This window comes from Epinephelus fuscoguttatus, linkage group LG22 (genome assembly GCF_011397635.1).
Source record: "Epinephelus fuscoguttatus linkage group LG22, E.fuscoguttatus.final_Chr_v1".
Taxonomy (NCBI): Eukaryota; Metazoa; Chordata; class Actinopteri; order Perciformes; family Serranidae; genus Epinephelus; species Epinephelus fuscoguttatus.
In genome coordinates, this window is record NC_064773.1 from 32907375 (window position 1) to 32931342 (window position 23968).

Here is a 23968-nt window from a genome sequence, read left to right on the forward strand (position 1 = left end):
AGTCCTCTACAACACAAACACAGCGACTAACACAACTTCAGACTGAACAGAATACTTCACTGACTGATGTAACTTAGCTTATGCATTTTGGCATCTTATTTACCCATAATACCATTTTCCCTGATAAATTACAAATTGTGATTTCAAAAATATTATTAATATTATTAAATATTAGTGGTTGTTAATAATTAGTATTGAGTAGAAATGTTTCTTCACGAATAGAATTTTAATGCACTAATGTGTGCCATCACTTTATGGTTTAAAGTCTTTCATTTTGTCAAAACAAAAGTCCTGTGCTACTTTAATGTTTTTATTAGTGGGGGGACAAAAATTGTAAAATAAAATATTCAGCTCAAGTGTAATTTCAAGTTTGGGTGGGAGAAGGGCCCTTTTGAAATAAAAACTGCTTAAAACTAAAATATGACTGACATGAAAGTTATTTCAGGCATCAACCAAAAACCCTGAAAATACCCACTTACTTCAAGACAAAGGAACCGGGTGTGCAGAAATGCTGACTCATTCCCATGTTTTAGAACTCATTCCCGGAGCACTCTATTGCAGCAGGGTAATGACTGTAACAGCACTGTAGCAACAGTTTCTACTTTTATATTGTATAGTTGTGACATCACAACTTCACAGGAGTCCTGACAGCTCGTTTTGAAGGCACAGTTTCTGAATATGAACTGTGTGCATTTCTCAGTCTACTGAGCATAAAACTAGAATTACCGCCACAAGGTTGTATGCCTCTGCACACCAGTCAAGTTGCAGTTATCGTTTACATCCATGTCTGTGAAAACATGAATGCTTCACGCACATCTTCCCCCTAACAGCACAGAAGATCTCTAGCAAAGTTTTAAGATGGGCACCCAAGATTAGTGTGGCCATTCAGTATCTGACCGAATGTCTCCTATTCTGTGCCTGAGCTATGATGTTATAGCCAGAAAAGTGGTTTTGCAAAGCATTATGATGTCACAGTGAAGTCAACCTTTGACCCTTTAGATATATAATGTCATTACTTCATCATTTTATATTAGACATTTGTGTCAAGTTTTGTCATAATTAGCTTATGAAATTAGATGAGTTACAGCCAAAAATATGGTTTTCGTGAGGTCACACTGACCTTGACCTTCGACCACCAAAATTTAGTCAGTTCAACGCTTAGCCCAAAGTGTTTGTGCCAAATTTTTAGAAATACCCTCAAGGTGTTCTTGTAATATCATGTTCACAAGAAAGAGTCGGACACAAGGTCACAGTCACACTGACCTTTGACCACTAAAGTCTAATTGGTTCACCCTTGATTGAATTGAAATTGAATATTTGTGCCAAAGTTGAAGAATTTCCCTTGAGGTGTTGTTAAAATACTGCATTCACAAGAATGAGATTGATGTAAGGTCACAGTGACCTTTGACCACCAAATATCTAATCAATTCATTGTTGAGTCCAAGTGGACATTTGTGCCAAATTTAAAGATAGTCCCTCAAGGCAGAAATCTGACTTTTTACAATATGGGACCTTTAACATCCATTACCTGGAACATGTTACTATACTTAACAATGAATTTGAAATAAAAACCTAAATTGACCTCAACATAGCTGAATAAAAGCTAAAAACCCAGACAACTGTGGAATGCTGTTTCTAAAATGTTTCTGCCCCATATGTGCATGACACAACAGCACAACAAGCACAGTTTAAAAACTCCTAATAAACCTTTAATTTGAGCTGTTTGTACAATTGACAAATTACATTAAAACGTTTGTATCTTCTTAAATGTCTGTAGTATTGTACACCTCCCCCCTCTGGCTAGCAGGTCAGGGATACTGGTAACTCCAAACAAACAACGCAATGGAAATAAAGCTGCATATAATAGTACATATTACAGTTATATCAATGTACAGTGTTTACATAAAATACATCAGAGGAAAAGAACACATCCGTGAGGATGCATTTAAAGGTGAAGCACGAGGCTGGAGAAGTGCCATCACATCAAACCAACATTTACATTCAGCCTTGTTACAGTCAGTGTGGGCTGAGACGCTGCGGGTGCACCATTCTGCTGGAGACGTACAAAAATAGATTACAGTGATGCACTATCGGCTGGCTTATTTCGGAAAGTGTTCACTTTATTTTTGTCATTTTTACACATCCTCACAACTGTTTGGAAGCGGATGTAAGGTCGATCCTCAATGGAAAAAAAAAGTTATGACACATATGTAACAGGTCTAGTGACATTAAAATAGTACATCAACACTGCGGATTTAAAAAATAATAATAAATAGAGAGAAGCATTTGGTTTAATATCAAAGGAAACTGCTACAAAATACCAAATCTGAAGATGTCAAACTCTACCAAAACTACATCTATGGCAGGCCTTACTCACCCTTGAAACATTTCTGAAATCCAGTACATTCTCCAGTAATGCAGTGCCAGTCTTAAAAAAGCACAAATTTAAGGCACAGGTGGGTTGCCTGCCGCAAAAACGTAGCTGCAGGTTTTGAACATTTTGAAATGTGCATCATTTGTACAATTTCACACCGCAAATACTGAATCCAACTTTCAATTCACTGCATTAAAAAAAATGAAATTATGTCTGGCAACTCCTGGATTTGTTTTTTTAGTGTTTTCTGAATACACAGGTGCTGTAAAAGTACACAAGCAACCAGGAATCCGTAAATTCAGTACAGTCTCCTTGCAGGGGTTGGAATATTTGGGATTGTGTATTAAAATCTGTCACCATTCTCACAGTACTCCTTATGACAAAAAGAGGGGTAGCATTATTACAAGAGGCTATGATCAAAGACCAGTAGCAACAACATCAGGTCATATCATGAGAAGAAATATCTGCGTCACCAGAGACATACGGAAAGTCTGTGAGCTCCTCTGGTCTGTTGGTCATGTACACAGAGAGAGGACAACACACCACTTGTTCAGAACAGGTTTGGAAATACAATGAGGGGACGCGCCAACAGTGAAAATGACCCGACTTGAAAGAGGTAAATAATAAACATAATAAAACATAAAAATCATTTGGGAATATATTGGATTATATCTGGAGAAGAAAGCTTCAGGTGACTGTTAAAGGTCCCTGATTCAAAAGTTTGGGAGCACTGCTGGATGCTAGAACAAAATTAAAAGACAAAGGGAAAGAAAAGGCCATACATGGAATACATGGAGCAAACAACAAACGCAGAGGCTGCTCACCCTGTTCTACCAGCTGAACTGCTGTGTGTGTGTATCGGTGCTGTTGCGGGCAGCCTCTGGATACAGACGCACTCTGCTGTGGCAGCGAGAAAAATGTGAGCTTATGGTTTGCTTTGAATACGGAGGATGTAATAAAGCTTGTGCCACCGTTCACATGTATTTACAGCACACTCTCTACAAGTCTGTTCATGCCCTTCCTCACTTGACTAAATAATAATAATCTGAATAATAAACGGGGAGTACATCGAACACCTTCGGGGAAATCAACACCCACACTGTGTTGTACTGATAGCTTACATAGAGGCATACTCTGATAACATGCAGCCGTTTCCACACAGTGCCCACATGAATTCCACTGTGGCATCAGTTAGACTGTGGAAGAGAGGGAGGGAGGGTTGGAGTCTCTGCACACATCTTAAATATTCCACAAGAACTTTGCTTCCTTGTTAAATCCATGACATTTTAATACAAAGATTATTGAAAACAAACACTGCACCGCTTGAACAACTTCTCTTGCGATCCTGTGTTGGAAAAACAAAACAAACAAAACAAACAAAAAATAAAAGCTCTCCCGAGAAGCAGACTGAAGTCTTCTCCGTTATAAAGCAGTGAAGGAGCAGCAGCAGACTCGTGCTGTCATGCTGGGAGGGCCCAGAGGACAATGCTAAATCTAACGCTTATGCTGATCTCATGAGAAGCCTGAGGAGTTGGCGGAGCCGCGGTGCTGCAGGCGGGGCGAGGTGTTCATGGTGCTCGTGGTGTTGGCGTGGAGGCTGGAGGCCTTTAGAGGCGTGGTGCAGCCCTGGGCCTGTGGGAAGCGCTGGTGGTACCGGTCCAAACGCAGATACTTCACGGTCACCAGCTTACCTGTCAGACCACAAGTAGGAGCATGTTACTGACCAATCAATACAGCACTCTTTAATACATGAAGCTGACATCACATTAGAGTTTACAGCTTCCCTAGTTGGGGCACCACAGGAACACTCATCCAAGATCCAACATCTCAACCAGCCAGTGGGTACTGCAGGTAGGATGCCCTTTGTTTAGGAACATAACATCACCTTCTAATCAGGCCTGTCGTGATAACTACTTTTATTGGATGATAAATTATCCCAGAAATAACGGCAATATATGATATTATTGTCATTTTGAGACAATTTTTTGTCACTGATTTGATGCTAATATAGTAGCATAATGATGGTTTCTTTTGGAAAGACTTGCTTTTTGTTTTGTCTGTATATGTATGCCACACCACAAGAGGGCAGTTAGCATGTTAATGATGGGTCACATCATAAAATCAAGTAAGAAATATACAAACATCCCTTTTGCACTGCCAGTTCAGGGTGGAAGTATCGCCCTATTATGTCGCTTTATCATTTTGTATTAAAGGTATAATCGTGGAATGGGGGAACAGAGTTGTTTTCCCTCTTTCACCATGATGCCTTGATTGTTTGGTTCTGTGTAAAAATCCAAAGGAGGCATGAAGAAGGGACTTCGTAGTGGCCCTTCAGCTCCATCTCTGTGTAGAAAGGGCTACAGTTGTATGGACTCATTGTTTTTGACTGTGGGAGATATAATGCTTCCTACTGCAAATTGGTACACTTTAGTCTAACACAGTTAAGTGAGACAAAACAATAAGATTCTTAATATTGCACAAGTATGAACACTGCTCAGGACAGTCTGCAATCTACAGCCATGGCAAGACGGACAAAGCAAACAAAGGATTAACTAAAGATCAGGGCATAAAGAACACAAATGTCTCTGTTGCATCTCTTCTATTGATAATGCTGTGAAAATGTTTGTTTTAACATCATAGTCTGTGCCAGAGAGCTGCCTATTGTTGTAATAAGCCTTAGTTCAGCACTTAAAATAACACTGTGAGCTGTGTAGGTGTGGGTATAATGTAGCTACAGGCCACAAGATGAGATATAATCCAGACAGTCCAGTTTGCCCGCTACATCCATGATTCTGAAGACTTTACCACAAAATTCCTGACACCAGAACAGTAGTCACTGATGTCAGAATGAACATGGCCTTAAAGCACTGTTGCTCAAAATGCAGCCAGCGGGTCAATGACAGCTCTTAGAAACATAACATGGCCCTGTACATTAAATGAAATGTGTGGATTATATTTTAACTATCTGCGGTCAGGAGACTACATCAAACTGCAATCCCAAACAAGTGTCTGTCAGTTTGGGAATGACAGTTTGTAGAAAGTTACTGTTTGCATGGCAGCTAGCGGCACCTCACTAGCGTCACAGGAGTTAGGCTTCATCATAAATCAGAACTTTGAGAGTCCCTGCCTTAGAGCCTCAGTCTGCTTCAAATGAAGAGTTTATCTAACTGTTCTCGAAAGTTTCAGGATGCAGCACCCCTATTTTGATGGATGTCATAATTACAGCTACTTCATGCAGTGACTGTACAGGTGTGTAAAGGTGTAAAACTAGGTAGGTATGTTTGGTCATTCAGAATAGATATAAACACGTTTGCCTTTAAAGATGGTGGGAATCATACCACGGTTTTTATGCTCCCTTTAGAAAGCTGTGTTTGCCTCGCAGAAGGGCTTAAACGCAGGGTTATCGAGTGGCTCAACCATACAATGCACCATCATCTGGCAACACACTTCAAATGTCTGCAAGCGTTGCATCTTGTAATAAAACCACAGAATCACACCGGGCAGACAGGTCTTCAAGGGCAGGCCCGCAAAAATAAAAGTGACTGGACTGCTGGGGCTATAAGCTTTTTCAGTGTATCATAAAGATAAAGGAACTGGAAGGTGCTGTATTTGTGCCTTCTAGTGAGTTACTACTGTAGGAGGCACACTGGGTCTCTGTGTGCTGTGAGTTGTGCCAACTTTGGATCATAATAGTAACAATAATAATAATAACAATAATGATCATGATGCTACAGGTGCAGCAGCCCCTATAAAAAAAAAATAACAATTTGTTAATTCATGTCTGAATTCTGCACTACACTGTCCTTGAAGTGTTGTTTTATGAATAACAAATGCTTTTAGCCTCAATTCAGGGGGGAAAATGCAGGGTGGGGTTGTCTCTCCTGAGTTATAAAATTCTGTCTCAGTGTTTCAAACTGCTGCTCACTGTTTTATGATTGGTCAGCCTTCAAAATTCATGGATGAAATATTCTAACTGGACTGCCTGGATGGTGTATAACCTTCTCACCTGTCTGTGTAGTAACACTCTCACAGATACACAGTCAGCTTACTTTATTTTTTTTACTGCTGATGTTCTCTGAATGTAAGTGTTATTAGGTGTGTGATTTACCATCAAACCAGGAGCCATGAAGTGCCTTGAAGGCTCTCCCTGAGTGCTCTGCAGAGAGACACTTAACGTAGACACAGCCCTGAGGAGAGAGCAGGAAGCATAGTGTGACATCACTGCAGCCAGCAGCATGGAGGTGTGACATCAATGTGAGCTCATCACTCATAAGACAAAGCCTACCTCTCGTGAGTTCTTGTCGACAGCGATGTGGACGATACCATCGTTGTCACTGCACTTCTCCAGGATGGCCTCGTGGATGGCTAAATCCCAGTTCTCCCCAACTTCCCTGAACACACAAATACAAACAAGTTACAGACAAAAAGTCAACTGAGGGAAACATTTAGTCGCTGCTGACAGCACGTCAAACAGGTACTCACATGACTGGGTCAAACATGTTTCTGATCTTCAGACATGGAGTCAGGCTATTGGGAGGAGAATTCCTCCGGTCCAGAGGGAAAGCTGAGGAGGAAAGACAAAATCTCAATCAACACACAGCTGGTTCAGTGCAGTCTGGTGTTAGCTAAGGCAGAATCACAGTAATGCTATGTTCTCTTGGATCTGAACAACACTAACAATTTCATCTGGCTTTGCTTAAGTTTCACAAGGTCACAAAAAATGGGCTATATGTGGACGTCCGCTTAAGAGTCCATGTAGAACCATGTCGAAACGGGTGAATGATGACGTACAAGAACCGTAGCAGACCCTATGAACTGGCCCTAAGCCGGCTGCATGCTCCTTGCAACGGGCTCCACAAACTTGTTAGTACTCATGCTGCCAGCACACAGACAGAGCGCATGCCTGTGTTCCACCTCCTTCAAAATCACACCAATAATCAGATAACCAACATATTTATGAAAACCAGCAGAACATAACAGCACATGTGCTGTACAACAGCACCACGCAGCCACTATGAATGTTTGGTTTTTCCTGCTTTGTTCGTCTACAGCAGCCTTCCTGTGTACTGCGGTCCACAGCACACACCCACTACAGTGCTAGAGATTAATGTCAGCTCTAGGGGTGTAAATCACTAGTTTCAGTACAATACCATATTCTAGCAATACTGATATCACAAAGTCTGCCACGATACGGTTTCAATTCGATTCACTTGAGAGGTTTGCGATTGATATGAGACAATATCGTATGTTCATTTAACACATCTGTTACAGCAGAAGCTGTCAACTCTTTTCTTTTTTGCATTTGGCCATAAAAGATAAAAACAACACATAAATAATGTAAATAATTGTGACTGGTTAAGTGCAATTAGCTACACTAACACACATAAAACAGCTCATGGGATAAGTTAACCTTCAGGGCTTTCTGACAGGAATCCTTTCTGGAAAATATCCGTTCATTTTAACCCAAACCATGAATTTTTTCCCCCTGTAACTAGAGGGCCACTGAGGCAAACTTCTCCCAACACACATAAAACATGAATTAACAGCGTCATCATCAATATTAACTGTCAATCTTCTTGTTTTTTGTCACCCATCATAAGCTTAAGCATTCTTGCTTTGAAGGGGTGGGAATCACCAGAGGATCCACGATGCGATAATATCATGATACTTAAGTCACAAGACAATATTATTGCGATTTTAAATATGTTCCGCTATGCTAAGTGTTGCGATAAAATATATTTTAATACTCAGCATATCGCAACATATTTAAAATAGTAAATAATATTTTATTACTTATAAAAAGTATTGTGATAATATTGTGTCATGGATCCTCTGATGATTCCTGCCCCTACTCGGCACTGTATGACGATACAATAATGCCACACAAAAGTACCACGATACTATGCTGTATCTATTCCCCCCCCCCACCCCATCACATTACATAAATTAGCCTAGCAGCTAACAGGGTTTTCCTCTATTCATAGCTTAACAAATTACATGCATGCATATTATTTGCTTTTTCTTATTCACTGTTGGCCTAAGTCGTAGCATCTTCCAACAGACCAGCATGGCTGAATTTCAGACTGCAAGCTTATTGTTGTTCAAACAGAGCAATTTTGCTGCAAGACGTTAGCTGAGTGAGATGCCTAGCCAGGCACCTATGTCGTGTCTCCTGAGTATTTCATCTCATAGCAGCATTGTTTCTGTATGGCATATACTTTGTCTATTGATCTGTATTTTTCCCAACATCGAAATATTTCCACACTGCCGAATAACGTTATCCTCATCATCACTGGCTGCTTGCCATCTGCCTGGCGCTGCTTAAAGATGACTCAGAATTTCAAAATAAAAGTGTATCCTAAAGACGATAAAATGAAAATTGTTTTCACTTTGTATTGATTATAATGAATTTTTGATCACTGAATTGATATATCAATCCCGATCAAAGGATTGTTAAATCTCTAGTCAACCCCCGCACGGACATGAGCTCTGCATATATGGGTATATCCATATAAACTGTTGTGGACTGTGCATGCACACACACTCAGAGGGAGACTGCGCAAATGTTTCTGAAGGAGTTATTGCTATAACTTGAGTGAAATGCTCTTTTGAGCAACTAGAAAATATTTAGTGTGTGTTACCTTTTCCCTGCCAGACTTTAGAGGGCATCAACGAGGTCTTGTCACAACTGAGAGAGGGCTGGATCCACCTCCAGACCAGGAAGTCTGCTCCACCAATCCTCTGAGTCTCTTTTCGAATCCTGGACTCATTGGCTGAGAGGAAGATCACAGCCCGTTCCCAAATCTTCTTCATTTTCTTCCTGTAAAATATTACTATCTGTTAAATACTGACACATCTTCCTCACCTGATAGATCAATATTTACAATTTTACAGGACAGCTTCCAGGTTGAATAAGCTCCTCAGTCATTTCTCCATCAAAGTCACAACAGCATTCTGACCAAGTAACATTTCTGCAGTAACTGCACATGAATACAGACACATTAACAGCACTGAAATAAATTTTGCATTAAATGCAAATTTCTTAAGCACGAGGAAATAACATCAGTGTAATAAATGGTGAAATGCTGTATGAACATTTAATAGGCTCACCTCCCCTTCAACTGAAAACTGGCTCCAGTTTTAGGTTGAAGGGGAGGTGAGCCTATTAAATGTGTTTTCAGTAAGGAATCTTCTCCTCTTGGTGCAGAGCAAGAGAAAAAAACCTTAATCATCAAACATGGCAAAATCTACATCCAGAGCCGTGAATTTTGGATGGACGAAATGTGCAGAGCTGTGAAGTTGTCCACCACAGTACCAGTTTGCCGCTAAGCTAACCGAAGGTAACTTGTTTGGTCTGTGACATAATAGGTCAAGTGGAAAAACTAATCTTTCAACTCCAATACTAACAAGATGAAAGGGCACTACTTTGATCATTAATGATCACTTTCATGCATTCAAATTGCATTTGCTATATGGCAGATGTTCATGTAAGGCCCTGATATACTTTTTAACCTTGTGAAAAGTTCTATCTGGATTCAGATACAGATGAGGTTGTGTTAGTACTGACCTGTCCTGAGGCTGGACCAGAGAGTCTCTGACATGGGGGATGGGCAGGTAAGGCTGCAGGTCCTGGTTCTCTTGACAAGCTTCACTGTGGCTCCTCAACACATCTGAACAACAACAGCATCAGAAAAATGAAAGGTTAAAGGATGAGGCTCGAATACAGCACTTGAAGAGAAACCTGCAAGTCACTGATTTCAACTGACAAATCATCAGGGGTCACATTTATAACCATTAAATAGGCACAAAAAAGGCTTAAAATGTGCGTACACCACTTTCAAAACATACATTTATTAAGAACAAGGAAATGTGTGTACATTTAGGGAAACTCGGACCCATGCGAAAGCACATTTTGGAGATGGGAAACTGGTGACACGGATGGTGAGGTGGGGAACTGAAGCCAGATTGTGGAAATTAGATGTGAGAGGAATCATTATACATATAGGATCTCTCACCACATATCACACGTTTCTCATAGATCCACTTTATAAACATTCACATGCAGCAGTGTTGCTTGTGTTTGTGCCAGTGAGCCAAAACTTTTCCATCAGTACCTTTTGACTGCAAAAGATATGTCACCTAAAATCTCAAATCAAATCCTGCTCAATATTTCATTAGTGCCGTCTCATCCTCTACTCAATTCTACTACAACTTCACTCAAATTTATTTATAAAGCAACAAACGTTGACAAAGTGCTGTACAAAAGGGATCAAATGCTAATAAATGCATACATATGGGTGACATAATTGTCAGGTCCACAGCTCACACATCTAGAGACACAACACACGCAGGCATGCATCAGGGAGAACCACATCAGCGGCATTCTGAACCAGCTGGAGACGGGACATGGAGGACTGACTAATACCAGTGTACGGAGAGTTACAGTAGTCTAAACGAGAGGAGTTTTTGTGTGCATAACGGCTGCTGGGAACATGAGTGTGCTGTCAGGAGTACAGAGAGCAGTGGAGCACTCTGCTTCTCACCCAGCACATCTTCACCACCTGCACAGAAGGACTGTGTCATTAAGCAGAGATGGCAGGATGTAATTTTTTTGGCATCCACCTTTAGATCTGACCTTTTTTGGAAAAAAAAAAAAAAAGTCAGGTAGTGTCCTGTTCGATGAACTCACTGCATTAAAAGCAGCAGCAACAGGTTCCCTCCTACTTTTCTGCCCACCAAACAACAGACTCTGTGCTTTTTAAGCTCCAGCTCACCCACAAGCACCTCGATTTCTGTGTCAGGAATATTCGCTGTCTTGGTTTTCCTCTCAGTCGTTGCCGTGATTTACTGTAAAGAAACACCTATCAATCGGCTCATGTCTATGCATCAGCATTAATAAGGTGCTTTGCATTGACCATTCATGGTTGAATGTGGGCGTGTAGAGGGCGCAATATGAGGCTGGTCAATGTGCAGACAATTCCAGGTTGATTTGGGATTTAAAAGGCAGGCATACACACAGTTTGCACACAAACATTTAGTGTGCATTTTATAATGAGGCTCCTGGACATTTGCAAGAACGACACTGACATATACATAACTGTATACTTTAAATAAATATACTGAGTATGACTACTTTTTGCTTCCTTGCTTCCAACACAGCTAACAGTTTCCATGGTTTGCTTCCAGTCTTTGTGATGAAACAAATGTTGGTGCTACACATACACAATCACAGATCAAAGTGAGAAGTATTCCCAACCTTTGTGCAAACTGCAGTGTTTCTAAAGACGTGGCACCATTTCTGTGAGCAAACACATTCACATGCTGGACAGTCAGGTAAATGGTCAATGTTCCTTACCGATGATCCTCTCCACCATGTCATACATCTGCCTGGTCTCCTCCTCCTCTCTCCTCCAGCGATACTTCATGTAGCAGACCACGCTCCACACAAGTCCGACCACTGCACACAAAGACACAGGATACACAGGGTCAAACACACCTACTGAAAACAGCTTCTTCTGCTGCACGGAGCCAAACTATATTCTAATGCTCCTACTATTACTGCTGATGATAAAAGGTGAAAAGGATGTTAATTTTAAGTGATCCCAGTGTTAATGATTAATGTTTAATTGTCTTTATATCTATCACACACACTGAGCAAACACCTGTTGTTTTCTTTACAGTCCCCCTCAAATGTATCTTGGCATTTTTATGTTATTTCATTCTCTAAAATGCTAAAATGTTTCCTAACCCGGCAGTGACTGTGCAAAATATTAACATCATCCCGGCATCGAGCCCAACAAGTGGAAGAGATGTCTCCTTTGCAGGATTTGCTGCATTTGATGTGAGTGACAGTTGCCTGTGTGTGCAGGTCGGGTTGCGGGACTTTTATTAACAGGTACGACTTTGACTTAAAACATAATGAAGAATAAGGGGTCGGTTCTGGTACTGGGCTTTATGGGAGGGTGCGGGGTTTTTCAAAATAGACCTGTGCAGCACTCTGGTCTGAATAAGCTAAGTAAGCTTGCGCAAAGTAGCAAACTTGGGTGGGTTCAGCACAGCCCACTCATACCATCATATACTATAACCCGAGTAAAATTTCAGGACTGCATGAAAGTATGAAAAATTGGGTACTGCCCAAGCCTACTATATTGGTCATTGTTGCTGTGGTTGTCCTCTTCATTTCATTCTTTAAACAATCTCCTGGTGTCAGTTATATTCAGTCATCATTAATGACACTGGAACTACAACTAACAGGTCTAGGTGCAGTAATCAATCACTACACTTTGGGAGCAGACTCTTAGCTGTGAACCTCCGCATGTTCCAGGCATGCTGCTGTTTATGTGACGTGACGAATCTTACCAACTGCAATGACGAAGACTCTGCTGATGACGGTGAGGAAGGCTCGTCGGAAGCGGCATGTGAAGGGCATCTTCGGATGTGTGGACTCCAGCCGAGAGATCTCAGACACATCGATCAACGGATCTTCAGCTACCTGCCCAGTCAGCCTGCACACACAGACACACACATACATGCAGAGTGAGTAGAGATGTCACATGCAACGCATGTGACCAGGATGAATACGTCTGTGGTGTATTCATTACCTTATTCCAACATCCTGGCCTGTCCGGATGATCCACTCCAGAGACGTAAGAATGAAGTTTTCAAACTCCTGATTCTGAGCCTGAACAAAGACACATGATACTGATGAGAGGAACAATACTAATCACCAGCTTCCATCAGTTCCACTCTGAAGGGTCCTGCTATAGTAATACTACCTTCCAATAATCTTTCACATTCTCAGTTTTCTTTTTAGCTCACTGAGAGAGAACACACTCCAGTTGGCTCTATAGTAAATACAGTGAATAGCGTAAATAGCAGTAAATAGCGCTGTCCTTCACTGCACACCTGGAAGCTGGATGCAAGTTACAGAAACACACAAGCAAAGACAAAAAGATGCTGACAGACTCCAGATAGTGGTGACCTACAGTTACATTCACTCTGTGCACCGCGCTCACGTGTACACGCTTGTGCAAGACCATGAGACATGGGCACCGTGTTCATGTGTGTTCACATGCTTTTGCTGGTCTCGCGCGGGGGCGTGTACACGTGAGCGCGGTGCACAGAGAGGCAGTTAGAGCTACAGGCTACAGGCTTTTTATGTCGGGGCTTCAGGACACTTGGATCACTACGGACGAGCAGCATGGAGATATTTTGTGTATTTCACTTGCACATCTCACACAACAGATACTCTCATTTTAACATACGCAGCCATCTGCACCGGCTCCGTGCAGGCTTGCATCTCACATGCATCTCACAGCTGTAACTTCAACAGTGAACTTTTATTTACGCCCAAGTCAATTTTTTCACGGTACGCGTCTAAATGCAAAGTTGATGCCCAGTAAAAAGGCACCGAATAAATATATTTATATTTATCATGTAGCAGCCTAGGTGGAGCCAAGCCGCAGTGATAGGTTGCTTTTTCATCATGGTAGGAAATACTGTTCAGCCCTAACTTTGTGTGTTGTGTATAGCAGTGTGTTGCTGTGTGGATATAAGTCTATGTATCATCTATCTTGGAACAAGAGAAAACTGATGCAACAACTTTAAAAAGCTACTCCTCTTATGCTTATAATCTATAATCCTTCAGATTGGACCCAAAACATCTTCACCAGGAAACAGGTTGGATATACACTGTTATATGATTGAAAAGCAACCCGTCTGAAAAATTCAAAAGCTTCACTAAAAAAGTCTCAATCTCCCAGGTAACCCTGTCTGATATGCAAATTCCAAAATTTCCATGGCCATTGTAAAGCACAGACCTGGTCATGTTATGTGAAATACCTGCTTGTTAGAAAGTTACAGTGATCAGCATCACTACTGTACACTACAGCCTCTGTTTCAGGTTTTGTTGTGTGGCAGGGATGTTAATGTGTGGACGTACCCGTAAATATGCAGAGGCCTCATCCATGGACAGACTCCTGTTTGGATGCTGCTGGTCTCCACAGTCATGCTGGCCTGCAATCACAATATCAACCATCACTGAAGAAAAAATTCTTGATGACCACTTCTATCAGCACAACATGTCTTTGCAGCATGTTCATCTACTGATTAGGACTCATGTTTACATGACAGGCACAAAGTGACTGCGCAGTGACACATATACTTTGTATCTCAGCAAATTTAAAATATTGGACCTTTACTGTATGTATGGAATTATTAGATCATGTCAATAGGATGTCATGCCAGAATGTTTCTACTCAACATCAAAAGCTGCAGTCAGCAGCTCTGTCTGACTGAGGACCTTCTTGCCTATTTGACCATGTATCATATCTCCTTGATTCATGTGTACAGCCTATAAAGTGCAAATGTGTTACTCTTTTAATGTCAGAATCATTCTGTATGTTTACATGCACAGCTAAGTCCAGCTATGGTTATAACTCAACTAGGCCATTTAATTGGATTACTGTCTTTTTCTCAATATACAAGCACGGGAGGGGAATCAATTTATTGACCTAAGTATGTGCGATTCTGCTACGATAGGTGGCGATATGCCTCCTTTCATCTAGTTAGTACTGGACCTTTTTCCAGTTGACCTTTTGTGTTACAGACCAAACAGTCAAAAAACAAGTTAGCTACGGTTAGCGAGCAGCAAACTGATACCATGGTGGACAACTTTACAGCCCTGTACATTTCGTCCTTACAAAAATGCACAGCTCTGGATGTAGATTTCCCAATGTTGTCAGCAGCTTCTTGTTCTGTTATGTTTACAACTTCTGGGTCAGAGCACAAGGTGGAAATTGTGGAGCATGCACAGAGCGCCTAGGCCAGTTTGGGTCACATTGACTGTATACATGCAGGAGTAATTCAACTCCCAATCACATTATCTGGGTGATAGTTCAACTTTGAGAAATTCAATTTAGTACAATTTCAGTCAGGTGAACATGTTAACATGTAGTTAAAAAGTCTGGTTTTAGTAAGACTACTGCAATAAATACATTTTCTCTAATGTTGTGTAAACGTACTGCGTGTCAGAGACTGGCAATGTAATGTTGGGTTAGGTTTTCGTACATTTTCAACCCATATTAGCTACATTTCAGATGATTGTAAAACCCATACTTGCTACACAGCCTAATAATGTGTTGTTCTTTACACAGTTCTATAGTCATTTAGTCAGTGGACACAGAGTGGAGTGCATAGAGTTATTAGCTACCAGCGACATGGGCCAGGTGGTCATGTAGCTTGAGCAGCAGCTTCAGGATCAGGTCCTTCTCCGTCTTGTTCTGCAGAGAAAAAATTCTTAGTGGACATAATTTACCAACACAACAGCATATATCTATTTATTAGTTCATTTGAAGACCTTTTTGATGGAACTTTGAAAGGTGAAAAAATGGTTGTAGAATTAGAGATGTCTGATTATGTTTTTGGCGCTGATCCTGATCTGCCAATACCAAGTCTAATCCAATACATATATCTGTTTAAATACTGATTACCAAAAATACGTATCAGAAACACTGAAATAATAGTTGTAGATACCAATCTGACACAACTTATTTTCTTCAAAGAATACATCATCTGCAAAATGGCAATTATTTTATCAATTACTCACTGTGTATCACGTTGAATTCATGAACATTTACGAACTCATACACAACTTCTTCAGTACATTCCAAGTCTCTAATCCAAACTGATGCTCTGTACTTCCAAAACGCATTTTCACTAAAATGCTAAAGTATGAAACATTTCCCCCTGCGCATGCCTGCGCTACACTCCGCTAGAGCAGAGTTGGGGGCGTGCCCAGGCACACTACTTGGACGTGCACAAGACTATACTGACGTATTTTTAATCATACTATCTCAGTTTACTTCAATTCAGGATGAATGTTCACCTTTTTTGGATTCTTCGTTCACCATGGAGGCATGTATTGTTTAGTCGTCGTCCCCCCCAAAAAGCACTTCAACCACACAGCAGACTTTCTTATGGCCTTTAATTAAGCTGCTCCAAAATTTACATTAATCAGTTTATATGACCTGCCAGCAACATTTCGCCATTTTAACTGGTAAAAGTGACCATCATTGATGGCTACAAATGACAAGCTGCTACCTGAATGCTTTACACTGGTCTTTGATAATGATAATTAGCATCAGAGGTTAGCAAACGCATGCATTTTGCAAACCTCCTCATCTCAAGAGTCACTCACTGGTGCGTCTAAATAATTTTTCACATTTGCACACTCTAATTTTCACTCGCATGTGTAGCAGAATGTTACACTGTAAAGGCCAACTTTGGTGTCGGAGTGTGGCGCTACAGCACCAGCAGGCCGGGGTGGACAAAACACAGAAAAGTAAAGAGAGGATCAGATTTTGATTTGCTTGATTTCAGCCATTAAAACATGCCCGGATCTGCTTGGGACACCTCTGCAATCTAGACTCCAAGATTGAGTGAACTTATGAAATAAATTTAAAACCCAGTGTGTCTTATTAACAGTAGTCAGTATCAGTTAAGGTAAGATGTTTCACAGTTTGAGTAAGAAGCATGAAGCCTCTTCTAGGACAGTTCACCACAGCATGGGCAGGAGAGCAAGTTTAGTTCATTAACACTGCAGCACTTCAGCTATGTTCACTGTTTACATCCATTACACTTCCAATCTAATTCCAGGACAAAGTACACATCTAACATCCTGTGCTCAACAAAAACTTTGCAACACAACAGACCTAAAAAGGGGGAAAGGGGAAAATATGTACTTACATAAGTAGAGTCAAAGTCGCTGCCAAACGGGTGGCTCTTAACTGTAACGAAGGAGAAAGAGAGATACATTCAAGGAGACAGTAACAACAGCACGGTCACACTGTAAACTGAACACAGCACACATGTAAAGGCACTAGCTGGATCAGTAGAAGGAAAAACTGGGTCTTTAACAATAAGACAGCGTGTTTGGAGACTGTGGAATGTGAGTGTAGTTCAGACATCACTTAACACGTGAGTCAGTGTCTGCACATGAAACTCAAGCCTTGAAACCTCACCACATCAGCGAGGCACTTGGAGCACTGCCATCTCACTACAATAACCATAATCACAGTCACTAAATGAATTCATGACTGAATCATACTGTGTGGACTGAGGACATAACTCTTTTTTTAGAACTAAAAGCTTAAATCATGATGCTATCTGTTTACACTGAAATGGGAAATGTGCTTCACACTTTCCCTCCGCACTCCATTTACCTGCACACATGATGCACACATAATACTTAAGAAAACTTGACATCTGACTGTCGATTCATTGTGCAAGTCGATCCAAAGGATTAATCAATTAAAGGTGCCCTGTGGAATTTTCTTGTAAACAAAGAGTTTGTGTTTACATTCAGTGTTTCTCGATAAACTGTAAGTGTGTGTCATTGAGTCTAACAAACAAGAATACATTTCCTTCCATTTGAAATACATCTGAAAAGCTATTTTATGTCAAATGATTTACATCCATGTATACTGTTTGAGTTTTTTCTTGCTTTTGCCAGCAAACAACTTGTATGTTCCCTCCACTTGTGGATCAGTGGAACCTGCATGATTGTGCAGGTGTGTACTTCAGTGCATGCACATTTTTCGGTATCTGTGAAATTATTCAGAATTGTAAAAGATCCTAATGTCCATTTTCCACCTCAATCTTTATTTAAATTATGTGAACATTATTTTTATTGACTAACGCTATTATTTCTTTCTTCTTCTTGGTCAGTATTGGCTTGCATTATGGGTAATCTTCCACACAAAGTCTGCAAACAAAGCAGACTCTCTGGAAGTCTGCAGAAAGAGAAAGTCCCTGTGTACTTAGTGAATTGTGGATTTGGACAACCCTTGGCACTGGCAGACTTCCTGGGAAGTCACACTTTAAATGTGCAAGTACAGGAAGTCTGGACGTTGTTTTCATCCATACATCAGGGAGGACGGGTGAAAGTTTGGGCAGCAATAAGCCACTGCCTAGAAACTGCTAAAAGTAATTTGCTTGGTCACAAACACATCAGGACCAACACCGTCTATTTGGGGCCAGGACCGGACCGGCATGTATGCCGACAATTCTTACATAGAGATTGATTATGTTTCTGTCAAATAGCCGGCTCTGGCTATTACAAAGCAAATGTAGTGATTGCACCTGCGGGGGGGAGATTGAAACCAGGACTGTGCACACTGATATGTGTTCAGGGTTTGCATTTGCTGACAAGATATTGTCACTGGTTGCAAGAGGTGAAACCATGGGAATTGAGTGAGCATTAGGTTCAGTCTGTCCCTACCATGTAGTCAGGTAGCTAGCACTAGCTAGCTACCTGCCTGGAATATAATCAGGCTGATATCTTGTAAAGAAACAAACAGTGGGAGAAGATGAGTTAGTTTGCAGATTTTCAAAGTAGTCTTTTGATATTTTTGTGTAAAGATTTTCTTGCAGGAAAATTGATTATTGTTGTGAATCCCACTAAGCTTAAAAAAAAAGTTAAAATTAGTTTTCTGCATAATGGGCAGCATAGTTGAGGCTCCACAGCAGATGTGTTCAGTGGCTGTTTACATGGAGCACATCCAGGGTAGGAAATTAACTTTTTTGTCCACCTGCCACTGTGGCTGGTGAATCCAAAACTCTACCAGCCACACAATACAATCCAAATAGTACATTCCTTTTTTGGAATGAATGAAGCAAATCTCGCAGCCACTTGCATATTTTACTGGCATTTGTCTGGTGCTAACTTCCAACCCTGAGCAGCACATCAATCTTTCAATTATTGTCAATCACTGTAGAGGGAATGGAAAATTGTTGTAAGATTAGAAGACATACTTTGCAGTGTGGGGATAAACGATGGAAAAGCTTAAATTGAACATGATGTCAGATACTTACTGACTCCATCCACCTCCGAGGATCCAGAGCCCCTCATCCTGAGGTACATGAGGCCCAGCAGCAGAAAGAAGAGGCAGGCTGCAGTGAGCAGGAACATGGACAGGTAGTGAGCGCTGAAGCTACCAGAGGAGGCCACCTCCTCCCTTTTAAACTGCTGGAGCAGCTCATCCTCAGGGACAGACAGCTTCTGCTTCAGCACCGCCTGGCTGTATGAGTGGTTGGGGGCGGTGTGGTTAGAGTGGTTGCCCCTGTAGTTCTGGGACAGGCTGCTGTAGTTGGAGAAGCGCGGTCTCAACCCGATGGCGAACCTACTAGTGCTGCTTCTGGATGCTCCGTCCTCGCCGTCGACGTGGTTGTTTTTGCCGGCCTCTCCTCCGTGGTTGTCGGTGAGGGACACGTAGATAGACTTCCTGGGAAAGTTGTGGCTCCGCAAGCCTCCCGGCGGGTCCGAGTCCCTTCTCTTTGAATTGTCTTCCTCCCCCTCCTCCCTCCGGCTCCCCACCATATTTAGACTCTCAGACGGGTTAACCTGTCTGGCTGCCCCTCCTGTCTGGGACCCTCGGCCCACTCCGTGGGAAGGAAACTCCGCTTTCGGGTGGCTCCGTCTTGGCTCCAACCTATCCCGCTGCTTGTCTCCGACACGAAGGCCCCCAACCTCCTCCTCGTCCGAATCTGAGTAATCCCCAGCTAGCTTGCTAGTGTTTAAGTGAGACGCCCCACAACCGTTTAAAGAGCGAGAGTTCTTTTCCAGTTCCCCCTCATAATCGTCCTCGTCCCCCGATTCGTCGTAATCCCTCCCTTCCGCCTCAGGGCTGGATCTGGCACGAACTCCCCAGCCCAGCGAGACACTTCTCTGTCCGCCCGGACCCGAGGAAGAATTGTTGCTATTTAGCGTACTCGTAGCGCCATACTGACTCTTGGTAACCACACTCGGCGTCGTAACGGGCCTTATCTTCGGTTGCTGTGGAAAACCGGAGCTTCGGTCTGCCCTGCTGCTGTGGTTGAGGCCTTTTCTTTTCAGTGGAGTTTCAGCGTCAGACTCGTCGGAGCTGAAGCCGAGGACGGTGGACTTCCTGCCCGGTCTCCTGCTAGAGCTCAGGTGCGTGACGTCATGGCTGGCTGGCCTGGATCCCGCCGTGTTGCCTCCGCCAGTGGTGCTGTTGATGGCCCCGCTGCTACGGGTTTTGCCCGGTCTGGAGCCCCGCTGCTGCTGCTCTTCGCGAAGCTTCTTCAATTTCTTCAAATACACCGGGCGAGTGTTTTCGGTAACCGGGCCTGGAGTGAAACCAAAGCGCTTTAATTCGGAGAAAAGCTCCTCATCCGTTAACTGCGTTGACGCCATCTTGGACAAAACTCTCGGAGAAGGTTGTATAACGGAAATGACGTAGGGGTGAAGTGGTAGTAGACCAACTGAGGTGCGTTCAAAACCAACGACAAGCTGTTGATAAATGATAATGCCAACATTCTTAGTTATGAGGATTTTTTTTTTTTTTTTTTTTTTTACATATAAAGCCTTTCCTATTACATATAAAGAATAACAAAATTGGGATTTTGATGACGCAAAGGTGCAAAAATCAGAATTTACCTTCTTTGTAAGTGAAGTAGATATTATAAGTCATTAATATACCAATAAACATGTAAGGAATTACATGTTGGGACCAAGTCATTGTTTTGCAAGTCACAAGTAAGTCTCACGTCTTTGCACACATGTCTCAAATAAGACAGACATGTCTCGAGTCCCAGGTTAAGACAGGCAAGTCCTGAGTCAAGTCCCAAGGAAGACAGTCAAGTCAAGAAGGGCAAGTCCTGAGTCAAGTCCCACGTCAAGACAGTTAAGTCTTGAGTCATGACCCAAGTCAAGACAGGCAAGTCTCAAGTTCCAAGTTTAGACGGGAAAGTCTCCAGGCAAGTCCCAAGTCAAGACAGGCAAGTCCCAAGTCAAGTTCCAAGTCCGAAACTTTGAGTTTAATGTCCAAAACATGTCATAATGTACTCCACAAAAAATGTAATAAAATTATTTTTGGTATCATTTTTCTCCAACTGTAACATTAGTACTTCATGGGTCTGTCCTGCATCTTGGGAGAATGCTGTCGGACTGGTTCAAAAGAAGCTGATGTGGAGAATCAAGTGCTGACTTGCTGGAAATTAATAGCATTAACATTTGTTGACTGAGAAATGAATTAATTGATTTGTGAAACACTTATTAAATAACATTTTAATCTTTGGGCTTGGGGAAGAGTTTTAATTATGTTGAAGTCAAAAGGCTCAAATCCAAGTGAAGTCACGAGTCATTGGTGTTAAAATCCAAGTCAAGTTGCAAGTTTCTTTTTATTTTGTCCAATCAAGTCTTAAGTTATGAAATTTGTGACTGAAATCTGGCTCAAATCCATGTCATTTGACTCAAGTCCACACCTCTGATTATTTCTACAGCAGAACTAAATCTAGGCTACTTCATATGGAAAGTGTGTGTAGAACGCAGTTTCAGGGCTTCTTCCATACAAATATGGTATTCCTAACAAATTAAGAGAAATACACTACAAAACTGTGCATTATATATTCCACTAACTCTTACATCAATTTGAATATGATGTGATTTTTGTAAAGACGAAGAACTGGACGCTAATATATTTTATGAATGTTTACATATAGCAGTGTTCTGGAGAAAACTGAAGGACTGTTTTTCAAACAAACAATTAAGTTGGAAGCCAAGGATATTATTTTATATTATGAAAACAAGAAGCAGCAAATTGAACTAACTATTATCATATTAATCCTATTAGGTGCATCTAATATCCATAAGTCCAAATTTTCTAAATCTCTCCCATTGTTCATCATTGAATTTGGAAATTACATTGTCTGTTAAACATATTAATAATCAGAAATGTGTGTATGCAGTTAGTGTGCTGTTCTTCTGCACCATATGTTTCAATCATTTGTTTCATACTTATTTATTTATCTGTTTATTATTATATTATCACTATGTATATCATTACTAGTAATATTATTCATCCCATCTTTTTTCTTTTTTTGTACCCCCTGCTGCAAAGCGTCACTTGGGAGAGGGACATCTGGGGTGCTTTGCTTGGCTTGCTGCCCCCACGACCCGGCCCCGGATAAGTGAATGAATATGGATGGATGGAAAAGCAACCATACACCAGCAAGCAAAATAATCACTAGTAAATTTAATCATAATAATAGATTCATATAACAAGTTGCCATTCTTATTATTACTACTCGTTCTACCGTGTACTGCAGTTCAGTGTGCCATTTGTGCAAGTGGTGTAAGGTACAATCAATTTCAAACACCGTCTCTATTTCATTACTTTAAATTGTGTTAAAAATTGGAAAACTAGAAAGTCATATCAGTGTTATGTAGGCTTCATCACTGTCGACTGTTACTATGTCACAAAACATTTCATTTAAAAAGGTCATTAAAAGTCATATTATGTTATAAAAATGGCATTAAAATGTTCCTTCCCTGACTGTCTCTGTGTGATACTGGGTTGTTATGTTTTGTATAATCATAGCAAAAAAGGTTATTCTGCATGAATGGAAGTTAGTGTTCCCTCCTTGCTTTACAAAATACCTAAAATGACATGTTTTCTTGTCTATATCTTGAAGAAACACGGTGCACTCTGTCTAACTCCCTTATCAAGTTTTTCTAAAATCTGGGGACCCTTTATTGAACATATCAAAAGTGTAGAGAGTCTGCCTAACCACACTGGATCCTTCCTTGCATTGGACTGTACACTGTTTATCGATCCATCTGGACACCAGTTCTCCATTGGACCTTTCCTGACCACCCACGCCTCAACCTTTTTGTGGACAACCTCCTCATAGTACAACCTGGCATATACCATAATTGTACTTTCTTTCCTTTAACTGACAGTGTGTTACCCTTTATCTTATCATTATTATTGCTACTATTATTACCATTGTTTATTTTTTTATTAATCAGTTTTCATCTTTTTTTTGTTTTGCTTTCTGTCTTGTATTTCTCATGTCTGTGTTTTTATCTTGATGAAATGTAAAATAAATCTCAGAAATAAAATCTATTAAAAAAGTAATTAAAATGTCATTTAAAAAAGTAATAGTATCGTATGTCATAATTTGCACTTTTACTGTGCAGCCCTCAATCAGCTAACATATTGATAATATCAGTGCATCATCTGTATCAGCCACCAGGGTTGGAATTGGGGGGTTAGATCACCATATGATTCCCGAGCGCGGCACCACTGCTGCTCACCGCTCCCTCAGGGGATGGGTCAAATGCGGAGAACAAATTTCACACACTCAGGTGTGTGACAATCAGTGGAACTTTAAACTTTTAATCTTTAGTGCTTTGTCTTATTTTCCACAGTGAATGAATAGTACATACATTGAAAAGCATTGTATTTCATGTCTCCATCTGCCCATGGAACATCATGATAAGAGTATACATGCATAGTTAGCCTTGGACCAAGACGTCTTGAAAACGAACCCCGTTTTTCGTTTGGGGGTTCCCGGTCTAGACCAATTCACATCTCCATAAACGTTCAAATCAAACATGTAATGTACTCACCTCATAGGCACAGATGTTAGGAAGTTGTACGGGGGTTGCCGTGTGTTTGTATATCCGTTATTGTTCAATAAACATGCATTTTATCTCGGGTGTCTTGAAATTTACTTACTACCAATGTGCAATACACCTCCCAACCCCCGTACAACTTCCTAACATCTGTG

At 41.1% G+C, this 23968-nt stretch overlaps 1 protein-coding gene across 1 annotated transcript; it reads right to left on the reverse strand.

Annotated features, from left to right (window-relative positions):
• Window positions 1-1697: 1697 nt before the first annotated feature.
• lemd3 (LEM domain containing 3) lies at window positions 1698-23163 on the reverse strand. The gene is made up of 13 exons (XM_049567070.1): window positions 19247-23163; window positions 17120-17160; window positions 15585-15654; window positions 14316-14389; window positions 12976-13055; window positions 12734-12879; window positions 11730-11831; window positions 9942-10044; window positions 9016-9194; window positions 6857-6938; window positions 6660-6765; window positions 6483-6561; window positions 1698-4065 (listed from the first exon to the last, which is right to left on the reverse strand). The coding sequence occupies exons 1-13, from the start codon at window positions 20586-20588 to the stop codon at window positions 3887-3889; spliced, it is 2583 nt and encodes an 860-aa protein (XP_049423027.1). The 5' UTR covers window positions 20589-23163; the 3' UTR covers window positions 1698-3886.
• Window positions 23164-23968: the final 805 nt, after the last annotated feature.